General features: G+C 61.8%; 1 protein-coding gene across 3 annotated transcripts in view; it reads left to right on the top strand.

Annotated features, from left to right (window-relative positions):
• The window catches only part of RPS6KA2 (ribosomal protein S6 kinase A2), a 336,349-nt gene that overhangs the window by 277,102 nt on the left and 43,094 nt on the right, over positions 1–16,153 (top strand). For all 3 annotated transcript variants that reach the window (XM_006152264.1, XM_027773360.1, XM_006152266.1), the window contains 4 exons: positions 1,013–1,155; positions 8,116–8,186; positions 8,874–8,962; positions 14,922–14,986. In XM_006152264.1, coding sequence (XP_006152326.1) covers positions 1,013–1,155; positions 8,116–8,186; positions 8,874–8,962; positions 14,922–14,986 — 368 coding nt within the window. The remainder of the gene's footprint in view (positions 1–1,012; positions 1,156–8,115; positions 8,187–8,873; positions 8,963–14,921; positions 14,987–16,153) is intronic.

Below are 16,153 nucleotides of genomic sequence, written 5' to 3'. Positions count from 1 at the left end.
CGGCATTCACCATGTGAAGCCCGAGTGTGTCGCAGACGCTGGGACCGGGGTGCCACCACCTCAGGTCTAACTGTGGCACAGACTTCCAGCTTTCTCTGCATTCCGAGACGTGGTCTCTGTCGCCTCCTGGTGACCCCTGGTTGCTAACACGCAGTGACTGGTGGATTTGACCAGGCACGGACACAGGCCCCCAGGCAGCGGGTGACCGAGGCCTGCCTGCTCCACAGGCCACCGGGCAGCGTGAGACTGAGGCCCACCCTGCTCAGTACTCGGGCTTAAAGCCAGGTCTCACACACCTCGCCGTGGCCTCGGGAGGGGGTGATCTTACCCCCACCCTCACGGATATGAGAACTGCACACTGTCTGGAACCTTATAACCGACCTGTTCCTGGTGTCTGAGCTGGGCAATGCCCCCCACGCCCATCCTCCCCCAGAGAGCCCGGGCTGAATCTAGGCTCTCTGGGAGCCAGATGGGCAGTACGGACCGCAGCCCCCCAGCAGTTGCCCAAATCCTCATCAGACCGTCTGTCTTCCCCTCTGTCCCTTGCCAGCCAGGAGCATCCTCCCACGTGGTCCACAGCCCCCCTCCCCCCTCTTCCTGCTCTGGAGGACGCACCATCCTGGCACCGTCAGAGCAGCAGACATGGGGCACCGTTCCCGCCCCGTCCTGGTCCCCGGCCCGAGGTGCACAGGTCTGCAGCCCACCCTCGTTCTAGAAAGGGCCACCTGGTTCGGGAACACGTCAGTTATGAGGGAATGCGTGTCCTCGTGGGGAAGCATGTGGTTACCAAAGAACACTGTCCCAGGCATGCCTGAGTTTGACACTCTCACAGAATTGCCAGTCTGTGCATTTGGCTGCTGGACTTCGGGCCCGGGAAGACCTGGGCTGTGATGACACTGCTCCTGCACAGGGCTCTGGAGAGGGCCAGCGTGCAGGACACACCAGCAGGGACGTCCGGGGCTGGTGGCCTCGCCCAGGGACTGAGGACGGCTGTGTGCTGTGCTTGCTTTAGATTTCGGCCTGAGCAAGGAAGCCATCGACCACGACAAGAGAGCCTACTCATTCTGTGGCACCATTGAGTACATGGCGCCCGAGGTGGTGAACCGGCGCGGACACACGCAGAGCGCCGACTGGTGGTCCTTCGGCGTGCTCATGGTAATGCCGCCCTCCTCCGGCCGCGCACCTCACATCCCCAGGCTGGCCGGGATCCTGGCGTTAGGGGAGCGGGCTCGGCCACGTGGAAACCAGCCCCGCTCCGCACCTCGGGGGAGGAGGAGGTCGAGCCACGCGTCTCCAGGCAGCCTCTCCTCTGTCCAGACTCCCGCCCTCGGAAGAGGGGCCTGGGGTTCGAGGGAGAGGCCCTGTCAGGTCAGGCCGCCCTCTCACGCTCTCAGCAGTTACACGGCAGTGTCTCAGGGCTGTGGCGATTTCCATATTTCAATACAAAGTCCTCCCAGTTAGTTGTGAAATTAGCATAAACTGAAGCATATGTGGAATTGAACGTTTTTATGCCCATCCTGAAGCCTGGGGTTTCAGAGCACGTTTGCAGACAGCTTGTAACCCAGGGCTGTCTAACCCTGGTGTACCATGGCCCCTTCTGCAGTCCCAGGGGACTCCTCCCCAGCTTCCATCCTCCTGCACCCGTTCCTCTCTTCCCCCTCTCCTCCCTGTCACTCCACCCTCCTCAGGGCAGGTGCTCACCCCGGCAGGCTGCCCCGCCACCGTCAGTGTGGACTGGATTCTGACACTCTGGAATCCAACATCCGGGATAGTATGCCACGGCATGTCAGGGTGGCCCGGCCTCTGTGCATTTAACAAAGGAGAATTTCGGTCACCGTGGTGACAAGCACTCAGCTGGATCTTGGCCAGCTGTTTGCACGCCAGTGCTTACTCCTCCAGGACCCAGCCGCCTCCCGTCCACAGAACACAGGCGCAGTCCTGAGCCCAGGGCCAGGGGCTCCAGGGAAACGGGCTGGTGCCCTGAGGCCTCGCCAGGGCATGGGTCACTTGGGTCAGCCGGTCACTTTCTGGGCTCCGGTGCTCAGCTCAGGGTGCAGAGGTTTGGCTGGACCCGAGAGTCGGCACAGACGCTGACTCCTCTGTGGGCAGCCGGCCTGGAGACCAACTCAGAGCAGTGATGTCCTGGCTGCCTTGGGGTGCTCCTCCCACAGGGACAGCACTCGTCACCCTGTCCACAGCCTTCAAGGTCATCGGGTCACAACGAGGAGGCTGCTTGGGGAAGTGGGTGACAGCAGAGAGCCGCTCAGTGAGATCCGCTAATGCGTGCATCCGTGCAGAGCGCTGGAGGGGTGTCTGCCGGCCCAGGGGCGCGTGTGCCGAGGGCCGGCGTCCTGTTGTCTGCTTCCTCGGGTGTGTGGGGACACTGGCCGGGGTGTGGTCTCCTCGGGGCTGGGGCCCACCGCGTCCGCTCTCCACCTGGAGGAGTCTGGGAGTCTGCTTCCTCTCGGACTGAAAGGGCCTCTCCCCAGAGAGGTTGCTGAGGCGGGGCCTGAGCTGTGCTGTCTTGAAGACACCTTTGCGGGCAGCCCTGCAGCCTCGTGGTCAAGGGGGCTGGATCCCTCACTGCCAACCACGGTTTGAATCCCAGCCCTGGCAACTTGAGAAAATGCCAGGCGTGCCCCAAATCCCAACGGGAAAGAGAAACGGGAGAGCACGGGCTGCAGTGGCCAAGCTCAGTGGGGGTGCTTCTCCTTGTCTCCTGAGGACACACGCCCTCTGGCAGTTAGAAAATGGAAATGAGGGTGTCCCGTTCCCATTCCAGAATATTGGCTTCCTTTGAGATCTGGTGGTGGGTGTTCGGGTGGGATGCCTCGCCAAAGCCCCCACCTCAAGCCTGCAGCAGAGTTTACTGGGAATTCTGACACGCCCTTCCCTGACTCTGGGCTGTAGGCCCAAGGTCTCGGGCCTGCAGCTCCAAGCGTGACTTCAGCTCACACCCCGCCTCTGAGAGCCTGTTCCTGGAGAGCCGGGCCTGCAAGGGCGAGCCCCTGAGGGCGCCAGCTTGGTCCCGGCTGCACGTCACTTTCTGCCCTTCCCCTGAGTGACCTCCAGCCCGCGTGGCACAGCAGTAGCACGGTGCCCTGCAAGGCGGGAAGTCCCGTGGCCGGCCGCAGGTCACATCGCTGGGTCAGCCTAAAGCACACTGGGTGCGTGTGAGCAGGCGGGGTGGAGCTGGGAGGGTGAGTGCGGCATGATGACGTCCGTCAGGGTGGGCGGGTCTGGCTGGGGCAGGTTGCAGACAGGGGGCTGCAAGACAGCCTTGTCTACTAGACGCAAGCTGGGAAGTGTGGCCATCACCTCTCAGGGTGGCGGACATTTGCAAGAAAAAGAGACCAGTCTGAGACTGTCTCCCCGTCTCAGAGCAGAGACGCAGCACCCACAGCCGCACACGCAGGGCCAGCTCGACTTGCTCTGTGGGTCTGGGCGATGCGCAGAGGAGGTAGGACATTCTGCTGACCTGTCTTCTCAGACGGGGCCTCTGTATGAAACGGAGCTTTCAATTTCTTCTGGTCTAAATCATTGCAAGTTAAAGAAGTCAACGGAGATGCTGAAAGGCGAACAGAAATACCTACAGGAAAACTGAAAGACCTGAGGTAGAGACCGAGGAGGAACGGAGGAAAGGGGGAGACGGACTCGGGGCGAGCCGCCCTCGGTCCCCACCTCGTAAGAGAACAGCCACTGCGGACGCTTCGCCTTCTCCTGTGTGGCAGATGGCTCTGTCTCTGGGTCCTTGTCCAATGTGCTGCTGCCTGACCTCTGTCACCTTTGTCACAAATCTACCTCTGCGGTGTCTCCCTGGTGCTGAGACTGTGCTGTGTAGGCACCAGGTGGCCCTGGTCCGTGACGGTCCCCACAGAGAGCCACATGGGTGCCCGGCAAAGATGGTCCCCAGGACAAAGAGAAGACAGGCATGACAGCAGAGAGACACCCCCGGCCCTGCTCCTGGGGTCGCCTCCTGCCCTGTCATTGCTGCCATAGGAGCCTCCCCAGAAGTCGGAGGAGCCGACATGAGCAGTTGGCTCCCCTGACCCCTAGCGAGGCCTCGCTCCCATGGCTGTCACCAAGTACACCAGGCCCGTCCACCGCGTTTCTCACCGGCACGGACACTCCTCACCACGCAGCCCCCTGCAGGTGGGACCCTCATTCAGCGAGGAAGGCACCACGTTCCGTGTGCCAGCTCCAGATCTGCACTTTCACGCAGCGCCTGACGTCGGCGCGGGCTCGCAGAGATGACGATGAAGTTTGCATGGCATGTCTGACCCGAACTGGAACCTCTCGTGTTGGGGAGAGACGGTGCTCTCTGTGCTCAGAGTGAGAGCTGAGGTCCCGAGAGCAAGCGCAGGGTCCAGACCACGGACTGTCCCCGCTGCAGGGCCCGGACCATGGAACTGTCCCCACTGCGGGGCCTGGACCATGAACTGTCCCCGCTGCAGGGCCTGGACCATGGAACCATCCCCACTGTGGGGTCTGGACTGCGGAACTGTCCCTGCTGCAGAGCCCAGACCATGGAACCGTCCTCGCTGCAGGGCCCGGACCATGGAACTGTCCCCGCTGTGGGGTCTGGACTACGGAACTGTACCCGCTGTGGGGCCTGGACCACGGACTGTCCCCACTGCGGGGCCAGGACCATGGGACTGTGACTGCATGTCTGTGAGGCACACCCCCTACCCTGGCTTTGTTGAGGAAGATGGAGACCCGGGTTATCAGCCCTTCCCCCAGAGACACCTGCACATGGACCCCCGAGCTGGGCGTCATGCCACCCAGAGAGGTCAAGGCCCTCGGCAGAGCTCAGCTGGGAGGACCTGCACCAGCCGAGGGAGCCGCCATCCTCGGCCGGCCGCATGTGCGTCGGGGACCATGAAGGCACTGTCACCGCGTTTGGTGCACCGGGCTCTGTGCCGGCTGCCATCGGCCTCTGTGGGATATCCGGGCCGCACTGCCGATGGGGATGGCCTCTCGTCGGGCACTCTAGTTTCCTGGGCCACCACGGGAGTTTTCCCACCTCTCCACATGCACAGGTGCCAGGAGCCGCCCACGGCCATACTCGCTGTCCGGCTCTACCGCGGTGACCTGGGGGGCCACGCCCACCTCTGCCAGCTCCCACCTGTAGAAGCCCAGAGCGGCACCTCCTCCTGGCTACCCTGAGGCTCAGGTTGGTGCGTGCACCTTCAGCCCTCAGAGTAGGGTGCAGCGCCCGTGGGGCCAGCCCACCTGGTGAGTCAATGTCGCACACCAGACGCATGTGCATGGCATGAGCACCTGCACCGCCAGAGCCCAGCCCGCGCCACAGAACCGTTGCTGCCACCACCTGGAGCGATGGCTTTGCGGCCGGAACCCTCATCCTGCACTTGGCTTCTCACGGTTGTCAGCCGGCCAGGTGAGCCGAGCCCTCTGACCAGGCGTCCCTCCCAGAGTGCCCTCTCGTTCTCTGTCCTGGACCGTTGGGGCCCTCGATGGCGTTATGCCCATGCCCAGGGTGGCCACAGATGTCCCCTAGGACAGGGCTTTCAGTCTCAGCGCGGTTGAGGTCTGGCACCAGGAACGTCTTTGTTGGGGGTCGCGCTGTGCATCGTGGGACGTTTAGCTGCCTCCTGGGTCCCCTCGATGCCAGCGCCCCAGCAGACAATCAGATATCTCTAGACAGGGAAGCTGCGGCAAAAACCACTCTCTGACCGAGTCCTGACCTCAGCACAGCCCACAATGGAGCTGGGGGCAGCTGGGGGCTGTTCATCTGCCAGCCTGCCTCGGAGCTGGGGTGCAGACGCGTCACGAGAGCGCCCCTCCCACCCGGTGAGGCAGCCCCTCTCCTCGTTTGCCAGGAAGCCTCGGCCAGCCCAGACCAAGAGCCTTGCTGTGTGTGTCATGTCCCAGGGAAGCACCTCGGGAAAGCACAGAGGTCCTAGATGGGCACTCGACGTGAGATCACCTACTTTCTCCACGGACGCCAAGGGCCGTGACTGGTGGTCACAGAAGGAAAAGCCTCACCCGCCCGCACCAGCGCCGTCGTCGCCATGAGATGCACTTACTAGGGCCAGCGGCTGGCGTGCAGGTCAAGGTGCCTTGTGCCCACGTGGCTGGCTGTGCGGTTTGAGTCTCGGACCCAGCGGCTTGAGAAACGTGCCAGGCACACGTGTGTGTCCCTAATCGCAAGAGAAGAATGGAGAAGGGATTACGGCGTGTCCGCCCTCCGGAGGGTGGTTTTTCACTTTCCCTTTCTCTATCACTCTCGGGCCAGTGCATGTGCCCTACAGCAAAAAAATAGAACCAACAGCGGCAGCAGCGTGTGCTCAAGGCATGTCGCCCCTTGTTAGGTTTCCCGTGAGCTGTGGAGGGCCGGGGCCCCCATGGTGCGTTGGGTTCATGGGAAAGAGACTTGTGGACGAGCAGGGACGGGGGACACGTGAAGAAGGTGGACGCTGGCCTTCAGTCAGAGCGGGCACCTAAGAAGAGGTCACTAGGCAGGTGTCAGGGGCCCGGGTACAGCAAGGGTTAGGGCCGGCGGCTTTCTCATTACACGCAGAGACAGGACCCCCGGAGTGCTGGTCATGGTGACTCGGAAAAGGAGCGGAAGGAGGGGAGACTCGGATGGGAGGAGCACTCCCTCTGCTCAGCCGCCGCTGCTTCAGGAAACGTTTTCATGCGTGGAATCAGCGGCAAGCCTGCGTCCTGTTTTGCAGATGAACAGCTGTCTGCCAGGCAGGGGGTCTGGTCTTCCCACTGAGTCACGTTCGTCTGTTTAAAATCCCCCTCCCTGGTGCTCAGCCTGCCGCCTGTCTGCCCTGTGTGTGCTCGCTCAGCGGGCGCGGGGCGCCGGGCGCGGGGCGCAGGGCGCAGGGCGCAGGGCGCGGGGCGAGCTTTCCTCCCAGGTCGCAGGCTCAGGCCCTGAAGTGGCGACTGCTTTTACATCCTTGGCTCTGGCTGACCCAGTAGCCAGGCGGCTAAGGGAAGCCGGATGCTCTCAGGATGGGGAAATGGAGGTTTGATAGTATTGTGGGAAAAGTTAGTATACAAACCGTTATCTGTCTCAAACAAACAGTAAGGGGCCAGCAGGTGGTGTGGTGGCTAATGCACTGGACTCCCCACATGGTCAACTGTGGTTCGAGTCCCAGACCTGGCGGCTGACTTTCTCACTTTCCCTCTCTCTGTCCCTCTTGGTGAGTTCATGTGTCTTATAACAAATTAAAATAATAATGATGATGATAATTTAAATGATTCTTTAAAAAACACACAGTAAGAAAGGAGGAAGTGTCACCAGTGAATGGTGGGCGCCTTCGGGGACGAGACTAGAGGAGGTGGGCTGGCCTTTCCGCCTGCGTGTACTTGAGAGGCCATCGTGCGTGAAGAGCTTAAGGGCCGCAGGGAGAGGCGCCCGCGTCATGCACACTGATACCGTGGACGCGCGTAGGGTCGCCGGAGAGGCAGGGTCTTGTTCGTAGGAGGCGGCGTGTCACTGCCGCCCCAGGCCCTTCCTCAGAAGTGGTCAGATACGCCGGGCACCCTTGTGGCCAGTGCGGCTCCAGGCCAGCGCTCCCGCCCACAGTCCACGCATCAGCGCTGTCTGCTATGGGAGCTACTGCCGGCCCTGTGCAGAGACGGCGGCCCCAGCCCCCCCTCACCCCAGCTCTCTCCTGGCCAGTGGCCACCGAGTCTGAGACTGCGGTGCCGTCTTCCAGGGGTTGGGCTGGGCTGTGAGCCGCATTCTCTGCCCAGGGAGCACAGGGCCCGCCCACCCTGCAGGGACACACTGGGCAGGGCAGCTCCGCCCCTGGCTCGCCCCCTCCACACCTGGCAAGGAGGAGCAGTCGGAACCCACATGGCCCAGCCGCCCATTCCAGGCCCAGTCCTCTGTCTCCTCCCCGTGGCCCTGCCCGACTCACCCCGTGTAAGGAGTCATTCACCACGTCGCCCCCCGCACACCCATGGACAGACGCTCCCGAGGGGGTTCTGCCCACAGGCCTATCCCGAGCTCGAGGCCGCCAGCACTTGGCTGGCCGGGTTCTGAAGGAGCAGGGGAACCGCCACACTAGCCCTCCGGGGCCTGTGCGAGGTCACAGTCTGAGCGGCCGCGCTCACGCTGTTCTCTGTGCTCTGCAGTTCGAGATGCTCACCGGGTCGCTGCCGTTCCAGGGGAAGGACCGGAAGGAGACCATGGCCCTCATCCTCAAGTGAGTAGGGGTGGTCCCCCAGGGGTGCGCAGGCACCCACCGAGGCAGAGCGGCAGCCTGGGGCAGAATTACAACCACTGGGCGGAGAAACCGCAGAGCTGTCCTCGGGACTATCCCCGAGCTGTCACTTGCAGTGAAGTCGAGAGCAACGCTACGTGGGGTGTCTGTGGCTAGCCCCCGCCCATGGGAGGAGCCGGGGAGGACAGGCCCCCGAGGCACAGTCCCTGGCGTCCAGTGGGTGGTGGCCTCCACTGGGAGGCCTTCAGCCGCAGTGACACCTGTGACCCAGCGCCCGCATCTGCCGTGTCGCCCCACTCGCCGCAGCTAAACGAGAATGAGCTCTTTGCTTTCCTAAAGCCAGAATCGTCCCTCCAGAAAGTCACAGGCTCTCGGGGCTGGCCACGGAGCATTTCCGTGGGGCACACGAGGCTCGGTCCCGGCTCTCTGTGGCTGAGGAACCCCAGGCGCCCCGAGGCCCTCTCAGAGGCTCAAGGGTCCTCCTGTCCCAGATTCTCGTCATAGAATTGCAAGGGGACAGTCACAGAGGCAGGTGAGAGTCCGCTGCCTCCATGGAACCAGGAGGCCGTTCCCCGCGGTACAAGACAAAGCCCCAACGCTCCTTTAATTCAGCTTTAGAAAACATGTTGGCCCCCGGGCCTCTGCCCAGCCCATGACCTTGTCTTTCAGAGCCAAGCTGGGGATGCCCCAGTTCCTCAGCGTGGAGGCCCAGAGTCTGCTGAGAGCCCTCTTCAAGCGGAACCCCTGCAACCGGCTGGGTAAGAGTCCGCAGGCCCTGCAGGGACCTGGACGGGAGCACCCGCACTGAGCATGCACAACGGGCTTCCCTGGGCATGCTCAGGGTGCAGAGCTCGGGCAGGAGCCGGAACGGCCCGAGCTGCGCGGCCACCGGCCCCCTTGCGTCTCCGTGGCATGCCTAGCTACCAGAAAGGCAGGGAGGTGGTAACCTGTGGTTGGAGTGAAATACCGGAGGGTGCACCGACTCCATATAAGGGAGCTCCGGCTGAATTCTAGAACAGTGTCAGGCGTCGGTCCCCTGTGAGGAGTCGGCGCTCGTTCACTGCATGTCTCTGCAGCGGCGAAGGCCCCACGCACCTTCCCTAAGTCTTCATCAGAAATCAAACGGGTTCCCGGGAGCGTCCTCCGGCCCTGCTTGCCCCGCTGGTGTGAGGCCGCGACTCTGCCGCTCCACTCGGAAAGCGAGCCGTCTCCCGTCCTCAGCTCGGTTCCTTTCCGTCTGAACCTGCTCGGGCTAATTTGGGCTGAGGACGTCACTTCCCTCTTCCCCTCCAGGGAACTCCCCAAATCCCACGGCAGCAGAAGTTCATGGACTGTGTGAACAGTTGTTTTCATTGAATCTTGTGCAGAATTTCCATCTGTAGAAAAGTTGGACAAAAAGAAAAACAGAAGAAGAAAGGCAATTACATTAAAAAAAAAAATCACACTTTTATTTTACCCTCGGGCACCTGTGTTCACCGGGGAGAGACTGAGAGGGAAAGTGAGGACTCACTCCCCAGGAGGGTAGCCATGCCACAGTCCCTCCTCTCCATTTTCCTCCTGGGGTGCACACACACCAGTGTGAGTTTCAAGCTGCCAGGTCTGGGACTCGAACTGCCATTAGCCATGTGGAAGTCCAGCATCTTAACCGCTATTCCACCTGCTGGCCCCTAAAATCACAATGTTAAGGACCATAGTTTGTCTTTACCAGATCTGAAACATGGTGAGGACTCAGGTTTTACCTGTGACCTCCCTGTCCGTCATGTGGCTGCTCAGAGACGTCTTTGGTTGTTTTCCACAAATGTTCTTGTGCTTTTAGTTGGTCAGGCCCTTACAGTGCCTCGTGGTGGCTCACCCCTCCTACCTAAGACAAGGACTCTGCAGTGGAGACGGGCAGGGCTGGGCTGACCTCCACAGCCACACAGCCCACAGGTGCACAGCGTCCTCGGTGGGAGCAGGCCTGGCGGGCTGGTGGGGGAGGCTTGCTGTTGGCTCCAACTGAGGAGATGCTGCGGCACTTGCGGCAGGCCGTAAGCAGCACTCGGGGTCGCTGTCTGGCCACCTCCGCAGGCCAGGCTAGTGCCCGTGCTCACCCACCAGGCCCCTCCCAGTCGGTCTTTCGGAGCCGTCCGCTCTCGTTCCCCTGCCGCAGGCCAGGCTAGTGCCCGTGCTCACCCACCAGGCCCCTCCCAGTCGGTCTTTCGGAGCCGTCCGCTCTCGTTCAACGCCAGGAGCACCCGTGGGTTCTCCTCGAAGTTCCCAGAATATCCTAGGACTCTCAGGGGAGCTGAGGTGGCGGGTAAAGAGGAATTAGATGCGCTAATGAACATGAAAATGGCACCGTTGGGCCTCCACCCTGGGGCCTCCACCGTGGGGCCCTCATCGTCGGCCAGCAGGTCCACACTCCAGGGAGCACGTGCCAGACCTGTCTTGTGCACTGGCAGAGGGGTTTCTGTTTCTCCTGCTTCTGATTTTTAAGAATTACTTTAATTTTATTTATTCACTCATTTATTTTAATTTGACCAGAGAAAGACACAGAGAAAGAGAGAGAGGACAGTGAGGAAGGAAGCCACCAGGTCCGGGACCCGAACCACGATTGGCCACGTGGGAGTGTCCACTGCCTTCACCGCGCCGCCTCCGGCTTCTCATTCTGTGCTGACTCAGTGTGGTCTGTGCTGGTCTCCGACAGCCCCACCCTAGTTTCCGTCGGCCTTGCTGTGGCCTGGTGCCAGGAGTCACCCTCCGATGGCCTGCTTGAAACCTGGCCAGCCATAACTTGGAGCCAGTTAGTCTTGTCAAGCCCTGAGTGGCCTGGGGTATGCCAGCGACCTGCTCCCGCCCGCCCACCCTCCCATGCCTCTCATGGCGTGGTCCATGGGGCATGAGTGACCGTCGGGCCACGTCCACAGCCATTCATGAACAAGCTCTCAGGCAGAAGGTAAAGCAATCACGCTGCGGTGCAGAGGACCGGTGAGCGACTGCTAGGTGGAAAGGGTTAGGGTCAGTTTACATCAGGCCTGAATTCGCCCAGGGCCGTGCAGACCAGAGCTTACAACTGCCAGGAGAGTTCCGTAGCAAGTGAGGGGAACCATCTGAGTGGTCCCAAAGGAAGGAAGTTGGATTGTGTGACTCGAAAACAACAGAAATGCAAAAGTTTCAAAAGCGCCTTAAAGGATCCACGACGTAAGCAGCTCACAGTTTTCTATGGACATAAAGACACAGTGGAGATATTCCGGCAGATGCAGAACCTCTTGGGAATACAGTCGGCCCTCAGATCTGCCAGCGCCCCGTCCTCGGGAACAGCCGTCCGCGCTGCAACGTTTACAGGAGGGACTTAGGCACCATGCGTCCGAGTATCCACAGGGAGTCCTGGAACTGGTCCCCCTGGATTTCGAGGGTTCAGTGTGGTTTCCTGAGAATTCAGAAGCCCACAGTGGCATGGCGGCTAACGCAACCGGATCCCACACGGCCGACTATGCTGTTCGAGTCCTGGATGGGGTGGCTTGAAAGACATGCGAGGAGCGTGTGTGCGTGTGCATACCCAAGGTCTCGGAAAGGGATTGGTGTGACCGTGCCCCATTGGGTGGCGGTACTTTCTCACTTTCCCTCTTGCGCTCTCTGGCCAGCAGACGTGCCCTCCAACAAACTTAGAAAAGAGAGCGAGAGAGTAACCCTGCCAGGCACAGCACGGCATCCTAACCCACGTGGCAGGAAAAGTCACGGCTGGCCGCACAGCAGGCCCTTAACGCAGACACAGACGACGTGCCCGTGGCGCCCGTGGGGAGCTGGGCCCCAGTGGTGATGCGGAGCCGGTCGTGAGCTCTCACTCCGGGTAATGCAGGTCTCAGATCTGCGCTTCCACTCGCTGTGAGCTCCCGTTTACCTGGCAGTGAGGACCTGGCGGAAACGCTCCCAGCCCGTCAGGAGAAAGTGCTCCTGTTCTACGCTCTGCCCGTGAGGACGCGGCCGCGAGGGTGTGCGCCTCAGTGCCCAGCCACCCGGAGGGATGCGGCCGCGGCCCTTGTCCTGGGGCACAGCAGGCTCTCCGGCGTCGGCCCCGCGTCCTGCGCAGGTCGGCTTCAGCCGGTTGTCGGCACGCACCTCCTGGGGAGCAGTTTGCCCTGCGAGAGTTGATGCAGCCTGCGAGGACCCAGTGCGGGCGTTTTCCTTCCACCTCACACTGTAATGAACGTAGCCGGTGATGATTTCTGAGTAACAGCGTTAACTCGCCATCTGCTGAGCTCCGAGGCCTCCACACACCGAGATGCAGTCTCGCCACGGCCAAAGGAAGAGGCTGCAGATACGGCCAGTTGTCACGCCGGCCGAGAGCGCGGCTACCCAACCCGCGTGCCTTCCAGTCTCTCGATGAAACTCCCGCTGATGGTGAGAGTGCGCCCCGACAGCACGAGACGCGCAGCAGGTCTTCAAAGCGCCCTGCAGTGCGTCCCAACACTCAGCCCTCTGCCACCAGACTGCCCCGACAGAAGCATCCTGCGGGCACCAAGGGCGCCCAGAGGGGCGCAGGGAGCCACTGCTCCCTTCTCCGCGGCCCCCCAAGTCCCAGCCCGGTGAGAGGAGGTCTGCACCCAGGACAGGCACTCGGGGAGCACCACTTTGGAAGTTTTGTTAGGGCAGCCGTTTGAGCGTGTGGAGGGCTGTGCTCGGTGCTGGTGGCCTGAGGCTGGACCTCTGGGCGCAGGGTTTGTAACACAGGGGAGATGGTCAGCAGAGGCCAGCCCCTCTGAGGAGACTGAGTCAGATCCGAGGCTCCGGGCCGAGCGCCACGTGGGGGGCGTCAGCTGACCTGAGTTGCATTTCTGCGACTCGTAACCTCCCGTGCGACCTTGAGCGCATGGCCCAGCCTGCAGGCGCCTTGGTGCCCTCACCTGTAGGCGAGAGTGGCGCCTGTGGCACTTCCTGTGGGCACCGCTAACGGGATGGCCAGCGAGTGTGCAATCTGGGCCTGCCCTGCAGCTCCTGCGAGTGTGTGTTCCCATCAGAGTCGGGCAGCTCACGGGCCAGCGTGTGGCGTGGTGGTTAAGGTGCTAGACCCCACGTGGCCGACTGCTCAGTTCAAGTCCTGGACCTGTCAGCTTGAAAATCACATTGGCCACTTGCACATGCGTACCCAGAGTCCGGAGAGGAGACTGGAGAAGGGATTGTGGCAGGTCACTGCCCTGGGGGTGGAGTTCTCGCTTTCCCTCTCTGTCTCCGACAAGCACACACTGGCAAAAATCTTACCAAAGAAAAGCCTTGGCAGTTACTGAGCTGTGAGTCTGGCTGTGACGCCAGGGTGCCATTGCTGGGTTGAGGCTGGTCACTACCACCAGGCCTCTCAGCCAAGCTGCCTAGGGGAGGTGGAAGGTGCCCTGGGGCTGTGTCCCATCCATGGTAGCTCCCCAGCCTCTGTGTGACGGGCCTGTCTACGCCCCGTGGCAGCCCAGAGCTGGGGACGGAGGGGTCAAGACTTGAACTGCATCATCTTCCATGACACCGTCTTCCAGGAGCAGGGGACCAGCCCCTCCCTTCAGACAGAGAGGCCCCAGGGGCAGCTGGTGACTGCAGTGTCCCAGGTGGCCATGGGCTGCTCCAGTCTCTTCAATAGACCGAGCCGCACCCCACCTCACAGCCGGGGGCAGAGCCGGGACGTGGGCAGGGTCCGGTGGCCTCTCAGGTGGGGGAGGGCCTGGAATCCTCCCAGCTTCCCTTCAGGACAAGCCCGGAGCTCTGTCTTTAATGACTAGACTGTTCAGAGCAGTTTTTAACTTTATAGTTTATTATTGCATGTCACTGTCTATGGCGCAAGACGGTCCCCAAGCCTGTGTTCCACGTGTGACAGTCAAATCAAGGGTATGACAATGACGTCACTTTGGTAAGGAAAAGAGGCTCAAGGACGTCCACACGTCGAGCAGTTTTAAGTTCACGGGGAGACTGCAGAGCGCGCCGCCGTCCCCGCACGCCCGTGACTCCTATGGGTGAACCGGTACTGGCCGTTCCTCCTGAGCACGGTCCAGGCTACACTGGGCTTGCCGTGAGGGACAGCACTGGGTCTGGGCAAGGGGAAGGACAGGGTCACTCGATGACCTCAGGACCCTGTGACTCCCCGTGCCTGCCTCCTCCCTCTGCCCCGCCCCCACGCCTTAGGGTTTCCTGAAGGCACCAAAGGAAGGGAGGGGGTTGGCGGAAAACGGGGTGTGGCAGGGATCAGAGCAAGCTCCAGCTCCACGCAGTCACCGTGCTGAGCTGCCCCGGGACCGGCGTGGACAGGGCAGGCCCAGGTTCCTCCAGGGTGGGGGCAGTCCTGCCTAAACTGCCACGTCCTGGCTTCTCCGGAGAAGCCCTAGCAGCCTCACGCAGCACTCTGCCCTGTGCCCCGCCAGCGCCCCTGCGTCCTTCAGGTTCCCGGAGGCCCTAACACTGACCACAGGTCACCCCGTCCTCCGCCACCCCTGGTATCTGGCCGTGTTCCCAGAACAGAAGGCTAGCTCTTCACCCCCCGCCACCCCTGGCCTAGCCTCCTCTGAGTCACAAGCCCTCAAGGCTGAACCGGACTTCCCAAGCCAGGGGACACTGGGTGGGCGGGGGTAGGGGGACGAGACTCCTTCCACTGGGGGAGGGTCGGGGCCGCCTGCGTGGGCCAGCCCCACCACAGCAGAAGCCGCCAGGCCTGGGCGAGTCTTGGCGTTGCCCCACGTGACTGGCCTCTCTTGTCATTGACAGGTGCCGGCACTGACGGGGTGGAGGAGATTAAGCGGCACCCCTTCTTCGTCACCATAGACTGGAATGTAAGTGACCCTGATGTCCCCGACTGCAGTGGAGGATGGAATGTGTGGGTGGGGCGGGGCTACTACAGGTGAGAGGAGGACCCTCAGACGGGTTGGCCCTCAGGGGCAGACAGGTGACCCCTCTCGCCCTCCGTGCTCCTGCCCTGCTGACCTCGCCGTGCACCACCCCCAAGCCTCACTGAGGACAGGAGTTTCCCTGGTGAACTCAGAAGAGGGTGCCTCGTGACCCAGCAGGGGCCGCACGGGGAGTGGAGGAGCGACTCGGCCAGGTCCTCTTGGCACCCGGGCCATGGCGAGCCTGGGTCCGACACCGTGGTTTCCACCTTTCACGGCCACGGGGTGGGGGTCGCGTGGACAAGCCAGTGCCAACGGCTCCTCGGGCTGTGACACCCCTGCACCACACGGTCCCCCACTGTGCAGGCCCCGGCCACTCCTGCCATGGTGCCAGCTCTGTGTGGGAGATGGGCTTAGTCATCTTGGGGGGCTGCTCGAGCTGTCTAATGGCCCTGCTGTTCTGCCCGGGGCCTTTCCCTGCAGACCACGTAACCTCAGCGGTCTGACGGAGAAGGAGTAAAGCTGCCAGGGGGTCGCAGGGCCTGGGCCCCTCGGGTGTCCTAGAGGTGACGCCTGGGGCTAAGCCAGCATGGACATATGTCACACAGGCGGGCCGACAAGCCCGCGAACAGCAGGCGTTCCCGCTGGCAACGAAGGAGGGCTTTTTAAAGCCTCGCCTCACTCTTCTGATTCTGGAATCTTTAGAGGATCGGGTTTCTTTTTGAAAGTATTAGAGGGAAGGCTGAGATTTTTCAGGATATCTAGAGCCAGGTTACAAAAAGCGTTCAGAGACCAAAAAGTCAGGTCGTGTCTAACAAGAGGCGCGGCGAGACCTCTGAAAGTGAGCACGTGGCCTACTTGGAAGGCTTTAAAAGTAAGGGGCTCTGGGAACCAGCAGTTAGCATAATGGCTATGTCGCTGGACTCCCACGTAGTCGACCGCGGTTCGCATCCCAGACCCGGTGGCTTAAAACTCACGCCGGGTGCGTGTGCGTGCGTGCCCAAGATCCCGAGAGGAGCATGGAGGAGGAGGGATTGCGGCGTGACCATCCCCCCTGGGGGGTGATTTCTCGCTTTCTGTCTCTATGTCTCTCTCTGTCTGTCTGGCGAGTGC

The sequence above is a fragment of the Tupaia chinensis genome, unplaced genomic scaffold, assembly GCF_000334495.1.
Source record: "Tupaia chinensis unplaced genomic scaffold, TupChi_1.0 Scaffold000346_1, whole genome shotgun sequence".
Taxonomy (NCBI): domain Eukaryota; kingdom Metazoa; phylum Chordata; class Mammalia; order Scandentia; family Tupaiidae; genus Tupaia; species Tupaia belangeri.
This window is presented reverse-complemented; position numbering and strand designations above follow the sequence as displayed.